Below are 20,804 nucleotides of genomic sequence, written 5' to 3' on the forward strand. Positions count from 1 at the left end.
CCTGGGGAGCCCCCGGGCCCGCCCCCCAGCCCTGCACACCCTGGGCTGAAGCTGCCAGCCCCTCCGCAAGTCTAGGTCCTCTGTCCCCACGGCCCGTCAGCGAGCAACGCCGGGCCCCGGCCGCCTGCGTCCCCCACGTGGCCCAGGGCCTGGGACAGAGCGGATGTCTGCCGAGGGGCGGGGACCCCACCTTGTCCCCAAACTGCGTCTTCTACCCGCTGCGCCCTCGAGACACGACCCGTACCAGCCGGCACGCACAGCGCGCTCACCAGCTCGCGCTCCGCACCGAGGAGCCTGTGTGTGGCCCAGCTGCCCGCCTGCCCCCGAGACACAGACACACCTGCACACACTCACGGCGCGTCTCCTGCGGGGAAGTGGGCACCGTTCACCGGTCACTCCTTCCACACACTGGCACAAGCACCGCAGAGCCACACCCGACACACACACACACACACACCCCCTGCACACGGGCGTGGGAAAGGTGGGCAGTGCCCGGAAGCCAGGCCACGAGCCCCGGATCCTGGGCTGCAGGGGAAGAGCGTGAGGCAGGTGAGTAAGCACCAGGCTGGAAGCGGGGAGAGAACGGGAGCGCATGTCAGTCTGTCCTTCCCCAGGTTGCTGACAGAAACTAAGGCGACTCTGGAGGTGGGGCGGAGGAGGTCTTAGAGCTCCAGGAATCAGGAGCGCCCTGGAAGGAGGGGCAGCTGCGCCCAACAGCCTCTCCCCTGTGGGGCAGAGGGGAGGCTGGGGACAGGCCAGGGCCAAGGGGCTGCAGACCCGCGCAAGGTGGGCGGATATGTCCACGCCAGAGGGGACCCAGCGGGCCAGCAGCCCCGTGGGCCCTGGAGGAGGCCCGGGGGGGGGGGTTCGCGGAGGGGAGCATGCATCCCGCCCACTGTCTGAACCCCACTCACCCTCCCCCAGCCCAGGGGACGCTGTCCTAACCCCGAGCACCAAGGACCCTACAGCCTGAGCCTCGGTCTGGCCGGGACGCGGGGCGGGGCCTGTCCCGAGCACCGCCCACTGCGCCCACACAGGCTGCACCGCCGCCCCACCCGTGGCCAAAGGACGCATCCACACTGAGCCTCAGCCTCTTCATCTGTAAAATGGGAATAACGTAAACACCTATACTTTGCTGGGTGGAGAAGGGCCTGGCAACCCCCTCCAGGATTCCTGCCCGGAGAATCCCACGGACAGAGGAGCCTGGCAGGCCACAGTCCCCGGGGCTGCAGAGTCAGACAGGGCTGAGCGACTCAACGCGCACGCGGGCACTTTTAGGATAATCCTCCTCATTCTCTTAGGTTCCAGGCCCGTCTCACCTGACACCAGCTCTCGCCTGTCAGGAGGATCCCGAGGGCCGGCACTTGATTCAACCCCACCCCCAGGGCCATTCCAGGACAAACACATGGGTCAGCGTGTAACAGACTCGTTTCCTCATGCTCAAGGCTCCAAGGCCCAAAATGGTCGGGAAGGAAGCTGGAATGATGTTTGTATACGAGCATCAGCTGACCTTGACCCGAGAGAGATGGGAAGAGAATGCCCACGGGCAGGGGCCCGAGGGAACGCCAAGGGGCAGCGTTCACAAGCCATGGGCCCTTGAGAAAGTCACGCTGCCTCTCTGGGGCTGCTTCCCCCGCTCACAGAACGAGGGGGCTGGCCCTCAGAAGCCCTGAGGGTCCTCTCACGCCCCGCGAAGAGCCCCCCAGACGGCTCGGAGGCTGCTGTATCCCTGGGGGCCAGGGCAGGAGAGGACCTGGAGGTCAGAGAGAAGGGGGAGGTGCAGCAGCTCTCGGGGGGCCCAGGAGCGCCTCTCCCCCAGGACAAGGAGCCCAAGACGCGGGAGGGACACCCCGAGCACCCACGCCACTCTCTTCCCAACTGTTGGGACAACAGCACAGCGGATGGCTGCCAGCCAGGGGGCCTCCGTCCCATGCAGGACAACGGCCAGAAACGTCCCCCAGGGCCTCAGTTCCCCGACAGCTCACATCCGTCCACGTCTGCCAAGCAGGTGTGAACACTGGAGGTGAGCACCTGGCCGGGGCTGACCACGCGTGCAGCAGGTCTGACACTCCCTGCACACAGACCCCCAGCCCAAAGGCCCCCATGGGTGTTGGGAGTCGATGATTCCCATTCATCACAGGCGTGATGCTGGAGCAGTGACGGGACCTGCCCAGGGTCACGGAGGCAGTGGCAGAACCAGGCCCCAAACCTGGCGGACGGGCCCAAAGTCAGGGGCTCTGAGCCATCCTCGAGGACTTCTCGTTACCGGGAGAACCTGCAAAACTTCCTGCAAAGAGAAACTTTCCCGAGTGTAGAATTTCCCCAAGTCAGAAGCTCAGAACACCAGTCCCATGGATATTAATCAAATAAGCTCGAGAAACCTCGCACTGGAGAAAGGTAAACAGGTTTCCATTACTGCTGTATTTTCGGTGCCAAGAGCCCTACTTTCTAAGTCTCCGTATATCCAAGCACAGTATTTGCCAAATGTACAACACGGCCTGAAAAAGCCGGGCATTTTCAAGGTGTGACGGAGGCAGGAGTTCAGAAAGCTGAGCTTCTCTGCCAGAACCCCGCCCCTGCCCAGACCCCCAGCCAGCCTCTCTCTCCATCCTCAACAACGGGAGACTCTCTCCCCCTCCCCACCTTCAGGAACAGGTGGAGGGCAGTGGGTCCCACTGCCTGCAAGTCCAAAAGCCTTGAAGGCGTTTAAGACCCAGAAGTCGGAAAGTGGCATTGCTGACTCGGTGACCTTAAGTGGGTCACACCACTCGACCTGCAAATTAGAGGTGATTAAAAAAAAATCCCCTTTCCTGCTTCACAGGGCAGGTGTGAAGATCACCAAGGGGAGGTGTGCGGGACGGCGGAGTTCTGACTTCCTGGGAAGAGGACTCAGGGGCAACCTTGGGCCGCCTATGCTACACAACCCCGCCCCCTCCCCGCTGGCACCCGGAAAGTCACAGCTCAGACAGGTCCGGGAACTCATGCCTTTCCCTGCAGGCTTTGCCCCAGACGATGCCCCTCCAGTTCCCCGCAGTGGCCTGACCCCCGGGATGCCCCCCAGGGCCTTGCCCTGGCCCCAGGCTCTGCCCACTTCCCCTGCCCCCATCCTCAGCCCCAAATGCCTCTACCGACCCCCTCCGACACCCCAGTCCCCTTTAGAGCCTTCCAGTGCCTCCAGCCCCCCCCAGCTACCAGCCAGCCCCTTCCCCACTGCAAACACAGCTCCCATCCAGCACCCCCTCCGTCTCCCCTTCACAACACGTGAGAAGCCCCTGGGCCAGCAAAGGTCCAACCTGCGACTCAAGGGAATTAAACCTGATCTCAACAGACGAAAGTGACGGCAAAATAAACACGATACCTTTTGAGCACCCTTAGAACAGAAAAATCTCAGAGACAGACTACGGTTGACTCATAAAACTGTTTTGTTTTTTTTTGGAAAGTTCTTTTTCAGCCACCCTGGGCGTGGAGGCCAAAAGGTCACCAGGCCTGGAACCAGGTCCCAATGTCCTTCAGGTTCCTTTTTGAACCAGGGCTTATTCTCTGCTGGTGTGGCTGTTTTTTATTTATTTATTGGCCACGCTGCACGATCTGCGTGCAGGATCTCAGTCCCCTGACCAACCAGGGACTGAACCTGGGCCCACAAGCCGTCAAAGCGCGGAGTCCTAAGCACCGGCCCACCAGGGAAGTCTTGCCCTTCGGGGCCTTAAGACAGGGCAGGCAAGAAGCATGGAGGTCCTCCCAGCCGCCAGAGATTAAGCACTACTGCCCACTCCACCTTGTACCTGCCCAGGCCAGGATCATGCCAGGCCTCGCCCCACCCAGGCCTAGGAATCCATCGTGCCCCCTCCAGGCCAGGCCCCCTGGGGCCCGCCAGAAACCATCCCCCACAGGACGCTTCCTCCAGCACCCACACAATCACGCTGCAAAAATCACACCTCAGCCATCAGTCTTCGCTTCAAAATGAGAAACTCACCTGTGTGTGTCAGCATTTGATTTAAGAAATAAATAAATGAAAGAAAAATTCACACTCCGAACCATCCCAGTTCTCCAAACACTAGAAGTTCTGGGGGAAGAGCAGCTTCCACCCCGCGTAAAAAGGGGCCATTTCCAGGGGGCCCTCGGGCCCTCACGCCCTCCCACCCCGGCGTGGGGCTCCCTTACCTGGGTCCGAAGGCCGGGGACTCCTGAAGCCCGTATCCGTCCTCCTCTGGGCAGATGACCACGAGCGGCAAGAAGGGGTCTCCATCCTCAGCATCCAGCCTGCTCATCTCGCCCACCCCAAGCTCCCTGGCCTCCGAGGGGCCTCGGGTCTCCAGGCAGGGGGTTGAGAGGGCATCATTCCCCACGCCCGGTTCTGGGGAGTGGCCGACATCCCCCACACCACACTCCCTGGCTTCACCCGGGAGCTCCACGTTTCGGAGCTCCGAGTCCTGGGACCAGTCCACCTGGTCCAGCCCACGTCCCCGCGGCCCCTGAGAACTCTCCGAGTCTAGCTCACAGGGCACCTCCAGATGCCTCAGGCCCAGACTGTCGCCCCAATCCACCCCACCGGGCCCAAGCTCCCGGTCTCTCGGGTCCGGTGTCCAATCTGCCTGACCCACCCCATGCTCCCTCGATTTAAGGAACTCTCCCGCCTCCGCGCCCGACCAGTCTGTCTGCCCCACGCCACCCTCTCTGGCCTGGCTGGGGCCTCCGACATCGGAAGTCCAGTCCTGGTCCCCGAGGCCAAGTCCCCCGGGGGCCTCCGCCCCTCCGCCCTGCAGATGGACGGCCAGCCCCGCGCCCGTCACACCCCCGCGGTCTACCCAGCCCGTCTGTCCCACGCCATCCTCCCTGGCTTCGCCGGAGCTGGCAGCTCGCACACAGCTGGACACCTCCAGGTTCCGGAGGCCCAGCTGGTCAGTCCAGTCCACGGCTCCCTCGGGGGGCAGGAAGGGGCCGCCTCCCAGCTGACTGCAAGGGCTCAGGCTGGCCGCGCCCGCCCTGTCATCACCGATTATCCCAAACTGGGAGCTCCGCTCCGAGGCCTCCGCACAGAAGCCGCTGCCCCAGCCCCGCCGCCCCGGGCCGAAGGCTGCCTCTGGCTGAGCGCCCACTCCAAGGCCGAAGTCTCCAGCCCAGCCCCGCCGCACCCCCTCCCTGTCCTCTGGGTCAGCCTCCCCTGGGCTCCGGGCGCCCCCCGCCTGCGGCCCACCAACCTCCCTAGAGGCAGCACCACCTTGCCAGCCACCCGGGTCCCTCTGCCCCAGAGCCCGGTCCTGCGGCTCTGGGCCGCTGGCGTGGAACACACCCCCCGTCTCGGCAGTCTCAGGCCAGCCCACGTCCCTGCCGGCCGCCCCGGGGCTGGCTCGGCCTGGGATCTTCTTCTCAAATTCTGTGTCCTGCCGCTGGGCCTCCTCGAGGCTGAACCCGGCGCTCAGGGCTCTCGCTCCGAAGTCCCGCGGGAGGCCGCCGCTGTAGTCTGGCACCCAGGCGCTCCTGCCGAAGTCCCGGCCCGGCGTTTCTGCGCTGCGGGGGCCATAGGCGCTCCGTGCAGGGTCGCTCCTCCCGAACCCCTGGTCCTGCTGCCCTGCGTCCTGGCTGCCGCTGTACCTGCCAAGTGGGTCCTTCTGCCCTGATTCCGGGCCCTGCCCCTCTTCATCCTGGCTCGAGTAGGCACCCAGGGAGTCTCTCTTCCCAAAGTCCCAGTCCTGAAGGCTTGCATCCCGACCGCTGTAGGTCCCCAGAGAATCCCTCTTCCCAAACTCCTGGTCCTGGAGCTCCGCATCCCGGCTGGAGTAGGTGCCCTGGGGATCCCTCTTCCCGAACTCCTGGTCCTGGAGCTCCGCGTCCCGGCTGGAGTAGGTGCCCTGGGGATCCCTCTTCCCGAACTCCTGGTCCTGGAGCTCCGCGTCCCGGCTGGAGTAGGTGCCCTGGGGATCCCTCTTCCCGAACTCCCAGTGCTGAAGGTCCGCCTCGTGGCTTTGCAGAGTGCCAGGCTTCCCGATCGCCCGATCCTGGGCGCCCAGGCTCCCCAGGGCCGCGGCTCCATGCCGGTCTTGGCCGCCAACCTCGCCCTCCTCCTCCCGGTCGAGGGCACCCCTGCCGGCCCACTCCCCGGGGCGCCCCTCCCCGACTCCATGCCCACACTCGCCAGCCCAGTCCCTCTCTCCGAGGCCTGGGTCCCCCAGAGGGCTTGCACCTCCCAGGCCGTAGTCCCGAGAAGCGTCCTGGGACCAGGTGGAAGGCCGGAAACTGCCGGGATGTGGGCCTCCTGCAACCCCAAATTCGCTCTGCAGGTCCTTCTGGGCCCAGCCGAGGAGTCCCTGGGAATGAGAGAGAGAGAGAGAAAGAAACAGGGCCTGGAATTAGGGTGGCGATCGGCCCAGAGTGAGCGCGCTGCCGAGTGCCCAACTTTGGCTTTGGAGAGCCTGGGGTTTGGATGTGGGCTGTGTGACCTTGGGCAAATCACTTAACCGCTCTGAGTCCCCAGGGTCCCCGTCGTTCAACGAGGTCAGTTCCTACGACACGGGGTAGGAAGAGAGGGCTAAACGGAATCAGTGAAGCCGAGGGCTCAGCAGAAGTCCCGGCACCCCGTGGGGCCTCCGCGGTCAACCTCGTGGTCCTCTTTACCGCCCTTGGGCAACACCTGGCAAGGCGCCAGGAGCAGGGCTGCCTGGCAGAGAGGTCTTCCCGGGGCCGTGGGGGTGGGTGTGCCCTCAACGAAGAGCGGTCAAGACCCTGCGCCCTTCCACGGCCCCCTCCCCAAGGCAAGCTCCCCAGGGCACCCTTCACCCTTCCAGACCACGTGAACGCCCGCCCCGACCTCCCCAAGGGAAGCTCTCTCCTGCCGGCGGCTGCCCTGCGAAGCCCTCTGGGTCCTCACCGCCCGCCCGCAGGGACGGCCTCCTCCGTTTCAGGGAGAAGACCCAGCCAGGGCTCCGGGAACCCCACCCCGTCCGGAACCCGCTGACTCACTCGTGCGGCCGGGGGAGCCCTGGGCTCGGGGCTGCGGAGCCGGCCGGCCTCGTCCCGCAGCGCGGCGTTGGCCAGCAGCCTCTCCAGGACCGACACGCTGGGCTCCCTGTCCCCTGGCCCGGCCATGGTCCCGGCCTCCGGTCCCCGCCCGCCCCGCGGCCCACTGGGCGCAGCGAGCGCTGGGACGTGGCTGGGCCGCTCCCCTCGCCCGCCCGGACCTGTCCGACGGCCCTGGCCCCGCTCCCTGCAGAGCAGCTGCAGCTCCCTCGGCGGCCCCGCCCGGGAGCCAGTTGAGTCACCGCATCCCGGGACGGACACACCTACCGCGGACGGACACACCTACCGCGGAAGCCCCGCGGACTTAACTCCTTCCTGCTCGTCCCCCAGGCCCCGCCCAGAAGCCCCCGGCTCCTCCCTCCCCCAACCCCGCCCCTGCCAGCCCCTGGCTGGGCGGGCTGGGCGTGAAAACTTCGTTTCAAACGCCACCTGGACCCCAGCCCTGAGCCTACTGGGCAGCCCGGTAGGAGAAACGGCACTGGCCTTGGAATTGGCGCTCTGGCCCTGGCCTGGCTGCCAGCTTGCTGGGTGACCTTTGCACAAGGCTCTGCCTCCTCTGGGCCTCTACAAAAACATGTCTGAACTTCACAGTAAGAACGCTCGCAAGATGCAACGCTCCCAAGCACTCGTGATGGGTGGTAGTCTGAGTATTTCACAGGCACTGCAGCCATCACCTGTGAGGTAGAGCCCAGCACCATTCTCCCCATTTTACAGATGCAGAAACTGAGGTGCGGGCAGGAAAGTCACGCATTCAAGGTCACAGGTGGGCCAGGAGCAGGGCCAAGACAGCAACTCGGCAGCCTGGGTCCAGGGCCCGCGTCTAACTGGCAATGTTGGCGCCCTTCATGAAACCACCCGTCATCACAGACTGAATGCTCACGGGTGCCAAGCCCTGCACCCAGCGCTTTCCACGTCTGTCTTGCCCACAACACAAGCCTAAGTGTCCTCGGTCGCTCAGTCGTATCCGACTCTTTGCGGCCCCACGGACTGCAGCCTGCCAGGCTCCTCCGTCTATGGAATTTTCCAGACAAAGAGTACCCGAGTGGGTTGCCATGCCTCCTCCAGGGGATCTTCCCAGCGCAGAAACTGACCCTGTGTCTCCTGCACCGGCAGGCAGATTTTTAACCACCAGCGCCACCCGGGAAGCCCCCAAGCGTATGAGGCAAATGGCATCGTTGTGAAAGGACTCTGAAGCTTGGAGGTCTGGCTACGTTCCCAAGACCACTCAGCCGTAGAAGCCGGGGTCAGATGCAGACTCAGACTAGACTCTAAGCAGCAGCCCACACCCTCCGCTCCACCAGCGGAGCAGGCGGCGTGGACCTCCGGGGCAGGGGCCCAGGTGCCTGCTCACGGCTGGATCCCAAACTCTCGACAGGGCATCCGTGTCAAAACAAGGAGGCCCCCCGAAGCCCCTGGCTTCCGCCCCGCACCCCGCCCAGGGCCCCCCTCACCTCGGAGCAGGCGCTGGGGGTCTGGGCATCCTTCAGCTCAGACGGGGCGCCCCGCCGGGCACTGGGTGGGGGCGAGGCCAGCAGGTCGTCCAGCCACTGGGAGCTGTTTTCGGGCCCCGCGGGCTCGGGGGACGCCCGGCGGGGGTCTTGAACCGCTGTCCTAGGTCGGGTGGTCTCGGCCACGGCCAGGGCCACAGTGTCCTCCTCAGCAGAGAGTGCCTGCCCGGGCTCGGGGGCATCGACGAACAGGACGCAAGGCTGGTCCGGGGGCGCTGGCTGCTCCTGCCCCAGGACCGGCTCCAGGATGCGCAGGGCAGCCTCCCGGGCGAGCGGAGGGGACTCCCGTTCTGCAAGTGTCTCGTCCACCTGTGGCAAAGCTGGTCCAGGTGGGTCCCCTGCTGTTGGCGGGGACTCCAGAGGATGGTCTTCCGCACCACCAGTCGGGCTCAGAGAGGAGCCTGGGTCATCCCCCGGCCCCCAGGAAGCAGGTCTTCCTGGTCCCTCTGCAGCCGACGGGGCCCCTGGCCCTGGCTGGGACGCTCCTTCCTCCCGAGTGGACACGGGCCAGTCCCCAGCCTCCTCTCGGGTGGATGTGGCCCCGCCCCTGGGCTCCTCGCGGGTGGACGCGGCCCTATCTCCAGCCTCCTCCCGGATGGACGCGGCCCCGTCTCCTGGCTCCTCGCGGGTGGACACGGCCCCATCTCTAGCCTCCTCCCGGATGGACGTGGCCCCGTCTCCGGGCTCCTCGCAGGTGGACACGGCCCCATCTCCAGCCTCCTCCCTGGTGGATGTGGCCCCGCCTCCAGGCCCCTCCCGGATAGACGCGGACCTGTCTCTGGCCTCTGCAGCCTCCGCAGCCCCGCCTCTGGCCTCCTCGCGGGTGGACGTGGCCCAGTTTCCGGCCTCCTCATGGGTGGACGCGGCCCCGTCTCCAGCCTCCGCAGCCTCTGCAGCCTCCGCGGCTTCGGTGATGGGGGACGGCGGCGGGGAGTCCAGCCGCCGCACCCCAAGGCCTGCAGGCCGCGTCGGGAAGGTCCATTCAAAGGACTGAGATAAGCTCCAGCTGGACTCGGTCCCGCTCCCCAAGGGGTGGTCCAGGGTGGACGGGCCCCCCTGGGCCTGGGGCAGGGCGGCCAGCGAGCCCCCCAGCTGCTCCCGGTCTGGGCCAGGAGGGCTCAACACACCTTCAGAAAACCGCCGCTGGGCCAGGCTGCTGGCAGGGCGGTCCTCGACCCCCGGGGCCACCCCGTCCCCAGATGCAAACGTCCGAGGCAGGTCCGGCAGCTCACCCCCTCCCATCAGGGACTGGGACACGGCGGGTAGGGACCGCTCCAGGCTGGGGTGCCCTGCTAGCTCCGGCACCTGGGGGCTGCCGGGTCTGGGGGTCTCCAGGGCAGCCACAGCTGGGACCCCTGGGCTCAGGGGCAGATGGCAGGAGCCTTCATCAGGGGGGCCCGCAGCTGGGGAGCCCAGAGTCTCGGGGGGCCGGAGGGGAGGTCCAGGAGCAGCAGGGCTCTGGGTCTCTGGACGCTGGGGGTGGCGAGGAGAGCCCGCCTCGAGGGAGTCAAGGCGGGGAGACTCGGGGCCCGAGCCCAAGGCTTCAGCGGGGAGACCCGGGCTGGGGGCACCTCCATTCTCCAAGGTAGGGCTTGGACCGGGGGGCACCCGGGGCTGGAGAACCTGCGAGAGAAAATCAGGACCTGTCACTGCTCGGCCGGCTCGGGGAGGCCCCTGCCCACCCCCGAGAGACCCCAGGTCAGCAGCTAGTTGCCCAACGCTCTCAGTCCACGGGGGAAACCGGGGCTCAGGGAGACAGCCCCCCAGGACAACCGCCAGAGGCTCTGGAATGACCTCCAGCATCGGAGACTGCAGGGCCTGCAGACCCCTCCCACGTGGCCCTCCCCCCACAAAATGCACGCACTCTATTCCCATGGGATCACTCAGACCGTGCCCACCACACGCCCAGGCCCAAGGCTCCTCTGACGAGTTCCTAAAGGCCCATGGTTCATGGGTCATGAACACTGGCTTTGTGCACTTCCCTGGTGGTCCAGGGGCTAAGGCTCCACGCTCCCAATGTGGAGGACCCGGGTTCGATCCCTGGCCAGGAAACTGTATCCAAGTGCAGAAACTAAAAGTCTGCACACCACAACTGGGGATCCCACCAGCTACAGTGAAGATAGAAGATCCCGCATGCCGCAACTGAGACCCAGCGCAGCAAAGTACATAAATAAATATTTTTTAAGACACTGGCTTTGTAAACGGAAAAGGAAACTCAAGAGTCTGGCTGGCTGGGTGTGCGACCTCGGGGCGGGACTCCACCAGGCGGAGGGCAGCTTCAGACCAGCTCCCGGGAGCAGCTCGCACCCCTGCTCTGAGCAGCCACGGTCCCAGCGCCACCCGAGGGGCAGCGGGCCCCGGGATGCAGGCCAGAAGCCCCAGGGGCCGTGAAAGCCCAGGTCAGAGACATGGGCTCCTCCCCCGTCAGCTGGACGCCTTCCCATGCGGGGTCTCTCCAAGCCCCGGCGTCCTGAACTGCACCCTGGAGCCGGGGCAACAACGTCCACCTCGCGGTCAGGAGAGGATTCAGCAAGATCTGCACACCCGGCCGCTGGGGACAGCGCTCAGGGGAAGAACGGACACTCTGGGGAAGACCGGAGGCTCTGGGGCCCTGGGACCCCCAGCAGCTGACCCTCCTTCACCCCTGCACCGGCCTGCCCCAGGCTGTGACCTGAGTCTCGCTCTATCCGACCTCTGCCTCCCCAGAGGTCATGCTCCCCCCGGCCCTTCTCCTATGGGGAGCCGTCTGCCCCATAACCACCAGACCGCTGGGCCTGGGCAGGGGGGTGTCCTGCTCCCGCGTCAAGGCCACCCTCCAATCCTTCCAGCCTCCGCACTCTCTGTGAATCTCAGGTTAACCTGGAGCCAGTGCCCTTAAACCACGCCGCCACCCGGGGCTCTTGTGAGAGCCCCGGACAGACCCCTCCACCCCCAGAGCAGAGCTCCCAGACCACCCGAGAGGACATCACTTTTTATACTCAGCTCCCTGTATTCCCTCCCTCCCCACAGTTTAACCTGATTCAATACAGCTCTGCCCCAGCTCCGGGCCACACCCGGGCAGCTGGAGATGAGCCCGCCGCTGGGATGGTGGGTTCCCTGCAGCCGTCCAGGGCTCAGACGGGCCCCAGAACAGCCCAGCAATGCCACGACACCCGCCTTCTGCGCACCCCCACCTCCCAGCGATGCTTTCCCATCTGGTCTGTCCTCAAACCTCCCTGCCTCCACCCAGGCCTCCCGGAGGACTCAGAGACCCCCGACCCGGGCACCCCACTCCCTGCCTCGATCGCAAGCCGTCCCTGCTCAGAGCTCAGGCCAAGCCCTCCTCTCTCTGTCCAGCATCACAGATTTTTTTCCTTCTCTACTGGATCGTTTCCATCAGCACACAAACTGCTCTCATTTCTTCTGGCTTACAAAAAAAAACACACACACTCTGCAATCCACCCCTCCCGTCTCTCCAGCTACACCCCTTTCCTGAAACCCAGGGCTCTGCGTTCAGCACCCCTCACCTCAGCTCCTTGGGCCCAGCTTCAGCTGAGGCCCCTCCAAACGGGCTCCCTTCTTCACTTCGCCATGCCCGCCACTCTGGCCAAGGTCAGCTGCAATCCCCCAGACCCCCCATTCTCGGGGCACACCGTCTGATTGCTGACTGCCCACCCACCTCCCATCCCTCCCCCAGCCCAGGGAGCTCCCACACTCAGCGCAGGCCGGGTTCCCTCCAAGCTCACCTCCGCTCCTTCCTGCATCTCCTGGGCTCCCTCGCACATCTCACCCATGCTCTCGGGGGACCTCATCTGTCTCCTGGCCATCTGCACACAGCACACAGACAAGTCCCTGCAGCTCCAGACTCAAACGCCCCACTGACCCCCTTGGACATCTACGAGGCACCTCCAACTCAACAGATCCAGAAGCAAGCTCCTCTGGTCTTCCCGACCCTACAAAGGCCCCCTTCTCAGTAAAGTAACCTCCGAATCACTTGGGCCGGAGACCCCCAGCAGCATCCTTCATTCTCCACTCGCTCTCCTCAGATCAGCCTGCCTGCATGTCCTGTCCACGCCACCTTCACACCAGAGGCCCCCCCGCCCGCGGTCTCCCCCAGGGACCGCCTCCAGGATCCACAGCACCGTCGTCTCTCATCGGGGTGACTCCAACAGCCCCCCAACTGGCCCTGCCACTGCCCTTGGCCCCCGGCCAAGATCTTGGGATGGGAGACTCCTTGCAACTGCAGCAAGGTCACCCCTTTCCTCCAGCCCCTCAACGGCCTCTTCCCCCTCCTGCAAGCCAGCGCCCCCCGAGTGGCCCATCACCACCCAGCTCCACTGTCTCTGCGACCCAGACACCCCAGCTTCCTTGCTGGGCGGAGCCCACATCCTTCGTAGCTGCAGCTCCCTCCGCCAAGGCGGCTGTTCCCCAAGCATCCAAGAGCTCACCCCATCCCCCGCTTCCTGGCGAGGCCTTCCCCCGTCACCCTGGCCCGGGACCGTCCAGGTAGGTGCCCCAGGAGCCTGTCTGATGCTCCACCTGTCTGCCGGTTCGCAGGGTTCCCGATGTTGGAGTCTGTCTGCCCACGTGAGAAGGTGCGTTCCCCGGGAGCAAGGGCTTCCCTGGTGACTCAGATGGTAAAGAATCTGCCTACAAGGCAGAAGACCTGGGTTCGATCCCTGGGTCAGGAAGCTCCCTGAGAGAAGGGAATGGCTACGTGCTCCAACATTCCTGCCTAGAGAACCCCGTGGACAGAAGAGCCTGGCGGGCTACAGTCCACAGAGTCACAAAGAGTCGGACATGACTGAGCGACAGACACACGCTTCCCTGGAAGCAGGGGGACTGCGGACGCTTTGCCTGTAGCTGTCTCCCCAGCACCAGGATCACAGTGGATGCTCGATAAATACGTTTGGACAAATGCACACACTCAGGTCTCTCTCCTTGCTGGACGGGACAGCCTCTGGCTAGCAAGGGCTCTTGGAGCAAGACGGACCACCTTTCGCATCCTTTTCTCGGGAACGCAGATTGTCCACCCCCGAGCACGCTGTGGGCAGAGGGGCTTTAACAGGACACCCCCTGAAACGTCACCTCCCCTCTTCTGCAAGAGGGCAGACCTGGCCAGGGACCGTGTTGGACTCGGATCCTGCCTTCAGCCCCTGGGCAAGTTACTTGGCATTTCAAGCCCTGGCGTCCGCACCTCTCACGTGGGACCGGAGGGGCCTACTAGGCCAGAGTCATGACCGGGGTTACATCAGTCACCCTTCCCGAGGTTGCCCAGGGGACAGCGGGTCGTCAAGGGCAGTCATCCTGGACACTGTAGGAGCCTCAGGGCCTCAGCCACACTTAGCCAGAGCGGCCTGAATGTTGAGAAATCTGAGTCCTGCAGCAAGTCAGGTGAACCTCCTCCACAGCTTCTGTCTCCCCGGCTAAACTAAGGGGGGTGGGAGAGGCACGCAGACGAGACCCTTCCAGCCCAGAAACAGCCCGTTTCTGCGTCGTCACGGGCGGGGCACTCACATCAGTCGGGGGCTCAGAGACGGCCGGCTGGGCCAGGTCCCCGTTGAAGGCCAGGTCCGAGGGGGGCTTCCTGCGAGGGAGAAAGAGGGGAGACGGAGGCACAGATCAGAGATGCCTGGTGCGGGTGGAGCAGGGAGGATGATCGGGGGTCTGCCCGACAACCGGAACAGCACCCGACGTTCCTCCCGTCGGGGGCACGTCCTCCCAGGGGACAAAGACCCCAGCGGCTCCCAGAGAGCACCCCAGACACAGTGCGTGTGCCCCACCCGCACACGGGGGGTAAGACCCCCAACCCTCTGGGAAGAGCCTGTGGCTGGCCCAGCGCCCTCGGGGCTCCCGGTAAGACCACCAAGCCCCCGGGCCCTTGAGGTTCTCCCCGAGGGCAGCCAGCCGCTCCCTAGCTTCTGGAGGACTGCATGGGGAGGGAGACGGCCAGAGAGATTTTGCAAGGTCGAGGTTGCTCCTTTCAAGCCCAGCTGGGAGCAAACGAGGGGAAGGAGGCGGAACCCAGCCTGGATAGGGTGGGCCTCCCGGGAGCCCAGGGGGACAGGAGAGGCTGGCAGGCAGCGTGGGTGATCCCTGCCCTGGGGATGACCAGGCAGCTGGGACCCTCAGCCTCCTCCCCGGGGCCCAGGGACACTTTCAGGTCAGGAGCCCCCAGGACATGCTGGCACCGGCTCTGGGAAAGTGGGTACCACACGCGACAATCTCCAACCCAGCTGTGCGGCCCGCACGCTCACAGCCTCTGGCCTGGTGTCAAGGGGCGTTCACGGCTTTCCTCTCCCATCAGACTCCTCTTCATAGCCAGGCGGTGCCCTCCACACACACACACACACACACACACACACAGACACACAGATACACACACCCCAGACACACACACACAATCCAGCACAGATACACACACCCCAGACACACACACAGAGACACACAGATACACACCCCAGCACAGATACACACAGACACACACCCCACCACACACCCCCCAGCACAGACACCCCCACACACACAGACACACCCACGCACATCCCAGCACACACACACACACCCCACCACACACACCCCCCAGCACAGACACACACACATCCCAGCACACACACAGACACCCCCCACACACACACACCCCAGCACACACACAGACAGACACACACACCCACCCACCCCCCCCAGCACCTGGCACACCGCTGCACCCACAGCATGGGCCGGCAGCTAAGAGCACACACTGGAGTCAGACATCCTAATTCTAACCCCAGCTCTGTCTGTCACTTGCTAAGGGACCAAAGAAAGTCACTTTTGAGCCTCAATTTCCTCATCTCTAAAATGGGCCTAATATTCCCTCCACTACACAGGACGGCTGTGAATTAAGTGAGGCAGCGTTTGGCTCTCGATATTAAAAAAGCACTGAAAATAAACTTCCAAGCTATACATCTGAATCCTGCTACAAACACACGGACTCTGTACAGAGAACGACCACAGAATAAAGCACACACTAATTCGGTCTGCGGGGGGAATGGTTCGAGACTCTGGCCAGGGTTGGCCCCCACGCACGCAGCACAGCTAACCTCTAAGGGAAGATTGCCAGCTCACAGGAGACTATCCACCCTATCCTCAGGCTGGCTGCAACCAGACACACAGCCCCCCACCCCTCACCTCTTGCTGGGCTCCTCAGGGCAGTCAGCAGGAGACTGCGCGGGCCCCTCCTGGGACCATTCCCTGGCGAGGGTCCCAGCATCGTCCCTGGGGCCTGGGGCCACGCCGTAGTTCCTGGGACCGTATCTGGAGCTGCCGTCGTGGTTGAAGGTGAGGCGGGAGCCCCAGAGGCGGTCGGGGCTGGCCGGGCCCTCCTTCCTGGACTGGTCCATCTTGGCCAGGATCTCCTCCACGGTGGGTGCAGCAAAGCGCTCGGAGGCCGGGCGGAAGGGGAGGGGCGCCTTGCGCACGCCCCCAGGGGCAGCGCATCGGGCCGGAGGGGTCAAGGGGGGTGTCTCTTCTTTCCCAGGCTCCTCTCTCCCAGGCTCCCGGGTGCCTTCTCCACCAGCCAGGGCCTCGGCTGCAGGCCTTGGCGCAAACGGAAGGGGCCGTTTGTTGCCACCATAGGGCTGGGGTCCCGCCAGCATGTTCATCTTCCGGGCAGAAGGCAACTCGGCCAGAGGACCCCGGGGAGGCCGAGGCCCAATGGGCACCAGCAGGCTGGGCTTGGCAGGCAGGGCTGGCTTGGCAGGCAGGGCTCGGGGTTTGGGCTTGACAGGGGGTTTGGCCCGAGAGTCACCTACCAAAAGGGAAGGGCTGGTTGAGCCGATGTCAAAAGAATAGGAAGCAGAACTTCACTTCCCACCCTACAGACTCAGAATGTTCCCACACCCTTCCAGGTACAAGTCAAATGTCACCGCTTCCAGGAAGCCTTCCTGGATTTTCCAGACACATCCCAGAAACATCTTCCCCCATCTCCAAATTCCCGAAATGTCTAGCCAGTCACCCTTACAAGTTAAAAGCCATTTAAGGGCCCAGCTGGCAGCTATTTCTTCTCACTGCACCCACTTTACACCTAATACACATTCTTACCAAGTGAATGACGAGATTGAGCAAACGAGCTAATAAATGAACGCCTGCCTGCCCACACCAGGCAGTCAGCCCACCGTCTCCCCCAGTCTGGTCCTTCCCTCGAGCATGTCACTCTGCTAAACTACATCCACACCAAACTCGTTCTCCCAGCTCAGCTTCCCTACTCTGCCACCCTGCTGGCCCCCTCCTCCGGGGCACACCCAGGCCACCTCCCCGCCGTCATCTGCTGTGTGACCAGGAACGCAAACTCACTATTGACCTAAGCCAAACAGAAGGAAATCTTGCTACAGAAGAAAAAAAAAAAAAAAAAGACCAGAATCCTACCTTCTATATAAGGCATTTCAATGCCAAATAAAAGACCTTGAATTACTCATGGCTAAAGCCCTGCTACTAGGACCCTTTAATACCCACTCAGCATAAGAAAGGCATCTAGACAGGGAGCCAGGAGGCCTGGGTTCAAGCGCATAGGTGCATGACCTTCCCCGCCCCCCCCACCCCCAGGCCCAGGCCTCAGTTTCCTCCTCTGTCAAACACGTGATTTGATCCACATCGTCTCCAAGGTTAGCTTGTTCTCTGCTGGAGAGCTGTGACCTCAGACAGTTCTGAAGGGTCTCCACCAAAGTGCAGGACTTCTCAGGCTCATCCCGCTTGTCCTCAAAACTCCTCCCTCCCTCCCCAACAAGGTCAGCCTTCACCCACCAGCCCCCAAGACCTAATGGGGGTTCAGGCCTCCGGCCCCCCTCCCAGCCAGCCCGCTCCACACCGCACCCACAGGTACCTGGCTCGGAGCCAGCGGATACCAGCTCCTCGTCGGGCTCCCGGGGCGCTGGGGAGGCCATGGCTGCGCCTTCCCTGGGAGCAGACACTTCTATCACATGCGGGGACCTGGGAGTGGGAGGCAGAGGGGTGTGAGCTAGGGGCGGTGGAAGACCCAGGAAAAAAAAAGAGCGCGCAGAGAGAGAGCCAGAGGGCCGGGCGCTGGCAGCGCGCTCAGAGAGGGAGTCTCCGACTTCTGGCGGAGGCCGGTGCGGGACAGGAAGCGGGCGCTTCAGCAGGGAGGCTGGGGGAGGTCACGGGAGGTCCCTCGCGGCCACGTCCTCCCCTCTTCTCCCGCCCCCGCCGCCGCCGCCGCCGCCGCCGCCAGCTCTCCAAGTCCGTCTCCTAACCCTAAAGTCCTGCAGGTCCGAGGAGCCGCCCCCTGCTCCCTCCAGCCAGCTGTCCAGGGCACCCCACTTACCGCTCCCAAGGCACCCCCCCCAACTCCGTGGGTCCGGGGGCCCCCCACTCGCTGGATCGACTCAAGGCCAGGGCAAGAGGGCTGCCAAGTCTGAAATCTCCCAGTGAATCACCTCGCGGGAGACGGGAAAAACCCGCTCCTCCCCAACCTGGGGCCCGCCCCGCTGCCCGCCTGCCCCGCGGGCCTCCCCTTCCCGCTCCCCGGCCTGCCGCTGGGAGTGGTTCCCTCCCCGCCACCCCACCAGTCCCCCTCCTCCCTCCACGTCCCTGCCCTGACTCCCGCCTCCTCCAGAGCCGTCTCATCCAAACACGGAAAAATAAGGAATAAAAAGTAAACATCTGGAATACATTTTTTTTTCCTTTAATTTCTCAATCGCTTTGGCTTCGGCTCGGAATTTGATGAGGTAAAGTCAGGGCCTAGTCCTGTTGCCATAGCAATGGCCTCCCACTGGATTTCCAGAGCCTCGCCAAGAGGAAGGAGGAGACAGCCCAGACCCGGGGCTGGGAGAATGGGACCGGGCTAGAGAACATCCGGGGGGCGGGGTGGCTTGGGGCAAAACTCCCTAGGGCTCCCCTCCTGGGCCCGTCACCGTGGGAGGGTCCACAGCCCAAGAGAAGGAGCTATGTGGGCATCACTCACCAGCTGGGCCTGACCCGAGGGGTTTCCAAGGGGGCTGCGGAAGAGATTTTAAACCACGTGACACCAGCCTATGGCTGAGACCAAACGGGTGCCCCTCCTCTCAGCCTGTAACTGGAGCTCCGGGTCTGCTCCACCAGGATTCAAATGCTGGGTGGATCTCCTGCCTTCCAGCTCTGTGACCTTAGGCACGTTCCTCACTGCTCTAAACCTGTTTCCCTGTATGAAGAACACAGTGAGACTTAATACAGTGGTTAAGACTCCGCGCTTCCACCGCACACTGCAGGCAGCACCGGTTCGATCCCTGGTCAGCGAACTGAGAACCCACATCCTAGGAGGTGTGGCCAAAACTAAAAAAAAAAAAAAAAAAGAGGCTCACACCAGAGGATCCATGCATGCTGAGGTCAGTGCCCAGCACCCAGTAAGTGGCCATTAAACGGTGGCTGCTATTAGGAGGCTTCCGTTGGAAACCATCTCGTCCTCTCCCCCAACCACAGGCTGCCAGCATCGCAGACCACGCCTTGTCTCCCAAAGAACCCCGTCTTGTCACCTGTTCTTCAGACACTTCACCACCTCTTCAGGTCCCATCCTGGATCCTGAAGCGCCATCCCACCCTCAAGAAACCCCTGGACTGACCACTGGCCCGCCTCCTTGATAGAGCCCCCAGCCCTCTGTTCCAAAGGAAAAGGGATGTTTCCTATCACCTGGCATGCATGGGGTCCCTGAGGACAACCCAACCCACTCCAACCTGCAAGGGGCCCTGCCTTGCCCAAAGTCACCCACTCCAGCTGGTCTGGCAAGACAGCACCAAATCCAAAGAAGGGACCTCAGGTGCCCAACTTCCGGGAAAACCTCTCACTTCTGACCCTGCCCCAACTTGTTCCCCAGGTGGGAGGGACTAGGCAGGAGGGAAAGAGACATCCAGGCCCGTGCAAGTCCGGTCAGCCAAGTCCGGTGCAGCAGGCGCACTGTGGGTGGGTGAGTAACGTTCACAGCCGGCCCAAGTGTGCGTGGAGGAGGGGCACGCGGCAGAAAACATAAAATTTAAAAAAAAAAAAAGCAAGACTGTTTCCTTGTCCTTGAACGTTATTACCAGGGATACATGGTGTGGGTGGTTAGAAATGGAGACCAGCTGGTCCAGAACCGAAAAACCCTTTCACCTGGAGGCTGAGCCGGGCGGGGAGCTGTAGCACACAAGAGGGAGAGCTCGCCCTCCCCCCAGCAACTGAGGACGGGGTCTCAGCAGCTCATCAGCAGCTCAGACGCCCAGCGGAAAACCCCGGTGACCAGGGCCGGAGAGCAGAGCTGTGAAAATCTCAGCGGCTCCAAGCATCCCCCCTGCGTAAGAGTCCGGAGACCGGCTGGACCCTGAGGGCACAGAGGAGACACCAGGCGGCTCCTGCCCCGGGGCGGAGGCCCAAAGAAGCCTCGCCGCAGGCAGGGCCGCCTCCGCCGACCCTGCGATCTCCCTCCGGCCGGATCTGGGGCCGGAGAGGACACTGCCGCAGGAGGGAGGGCCAACCGCGAGACGGGAGAGCCCTGGGCGAGGGGCCGTCTGGAGGGGCCCGGCGGGGAGCTCCGGGCACAGGGGTCCGCGGCCGCCGGGGGGAGGGGACGGAGGGATGGAGGAGGGGGCGGCGGAGGCCCCGCTAGAGGGACGGGGCGCCGCCGGCAGACGGACGGACCGGGGCCCGGGGACGCGCGCCGGGTGGGGGCGGGCTGGGGCGGCCGGGGGCGTGCCGGGGGCGGGGGGCCAGCCCGGGAGAAGGGGGCGAGGGTCCCTCCGCCGGCTCCGCCCGCCGCGAGCTCCGCCTGCAGCCTCGGCCCCTCTCCCGGGCTCGGCCGGCACGCGCTCCAGGCCCTGCGCCCTGCGCCCCCGCGCGCACGCCCCGGCCCCCGGGCCCCCGGCCCCTGCAAACTTTCCTCGTGACCGCCCCCCGCCCCCAATCTCAGCTGTGGTCTCGACGCGAGAGCTCCCACCGCCCCCGTGCCTCGCCCCCGCCCTGGGCCCGCCCCCGCGCACTCACGCTCTCCCCCGGGGTCCGGCTCCGCCAAGCACGCGCTCCGCACCCCGTCGTCAGTCTCAGCCGCTGCCGCCGCCGCCGCCGCGGGACCGAGCCTGGAGGAGCCCGGGCGGGGCCGTGGGCGGAGCCCAGGCGCCCCTGGCGCGGCGGGCCCCGCCCACAGTCCGCCGGGCCCTGCCCCTAGCCCCGCCCCAGGGGGGCCTGGACCCGCCCCGGACCCGCCTCCGGGGGCACCTGGCCCCGCCCCTGCCCCGCCCACAGCCCGCCGGGCCCCACCCCCAGTGCTCCTCGCGAGTGTCGGGGCTCCTCGCGAGTGTCCGCGCGCCG

General features: G+C 64.5%; 2 protein-coding genes across 6 annotated transcripts in view; both read right to left on the reverse strand.

Annotated features, from left to right (window-relative positions):
• LOC122700692 overlaps positions 1–4,154 on the reverse strand; it is a 4,745-nt gene extending 591 nt beyond the window's left edge. Inside the window, exon 1 of the mRNA XM_043913777.1 lies at positions 16–4,154. Within this exon, the coding sequence (XP_043769712.1) occupies positions 97–1,074 (978 nt within the window). The 5' untranslated portion in view covers positions 1,075–4,154 and the 3' untranslated portion in view covers positions 16–96. The remainder of the gene's footprint in view (positions 1–15) is intronic.
• The window catches only part of TNKS1BP1 (tankyrase 1 binding protein 1), a 24,263-nt gene extending 3,645 nt beyond the window's left edge, over positions 1–20,618 (reverse strand). The window contains exons 1-9 of one of the 5 annotated variants that reach the window (XM_043913771.1): positions 20,481–20,577; positions 19,614–19,821; positions 18,457–18,672; positions 17,359–17,465; positions 15,669–16,287; positions 14,019–14,088; positions 12,248–12,328; positions 8,466–10,145; positions 4,162–6,305 (exon numbers count right to left, since the gene is read on the reverse strand). In XM_043913771.1, coding sequence (XP_043769706.1) covers positions 4,162–6,305; positions 8,466–10,145; positions 12,248–12,328; positions 14,019–14,088; positions 15,669–16,287; positions 17,359–17,419 — 4,655 coding nt within the window. In that variant the 5' untranslated portion in view covers positions 17,420–17,465; positions 18,457–18,672; positions 19,614–19,821; positions 20,481–20,577. Of the gene's footprint in view, positions 1–4,161; positions 6,306–8,465; positions 10,146–12,247; positions 12,329–14,018; positions 14,089–15,668; positions 16,288–17,358; positions 17,466–17,817; positions 18,135–18,456; positions 18,673–19,613; positions 19,822–20,480 lie in introns of those variants that run through there. The other 4 variants (XM_043913764.1, XM_043913749.1, XM_043913742.1 and 1 more) reach the window with 4 other exon arrangements.
• Positions 20,619–20,804: the final 186 nt, after the last annotated feature.

Source organism: Cervus elaphus, chromosome 1, assembly GCF_910594005.1.
Source record: "Cervus elaphus chromosome 1, mCerEla1.1, whole genome shotgun sequence".
Classification (NCBI taxonomy): domain Eukaryota; kingdom Metazoa; phylum Chordata; class Mammalia; order Artiodactyla; family Cervidae; genus Cervus; species Cervus elaphus.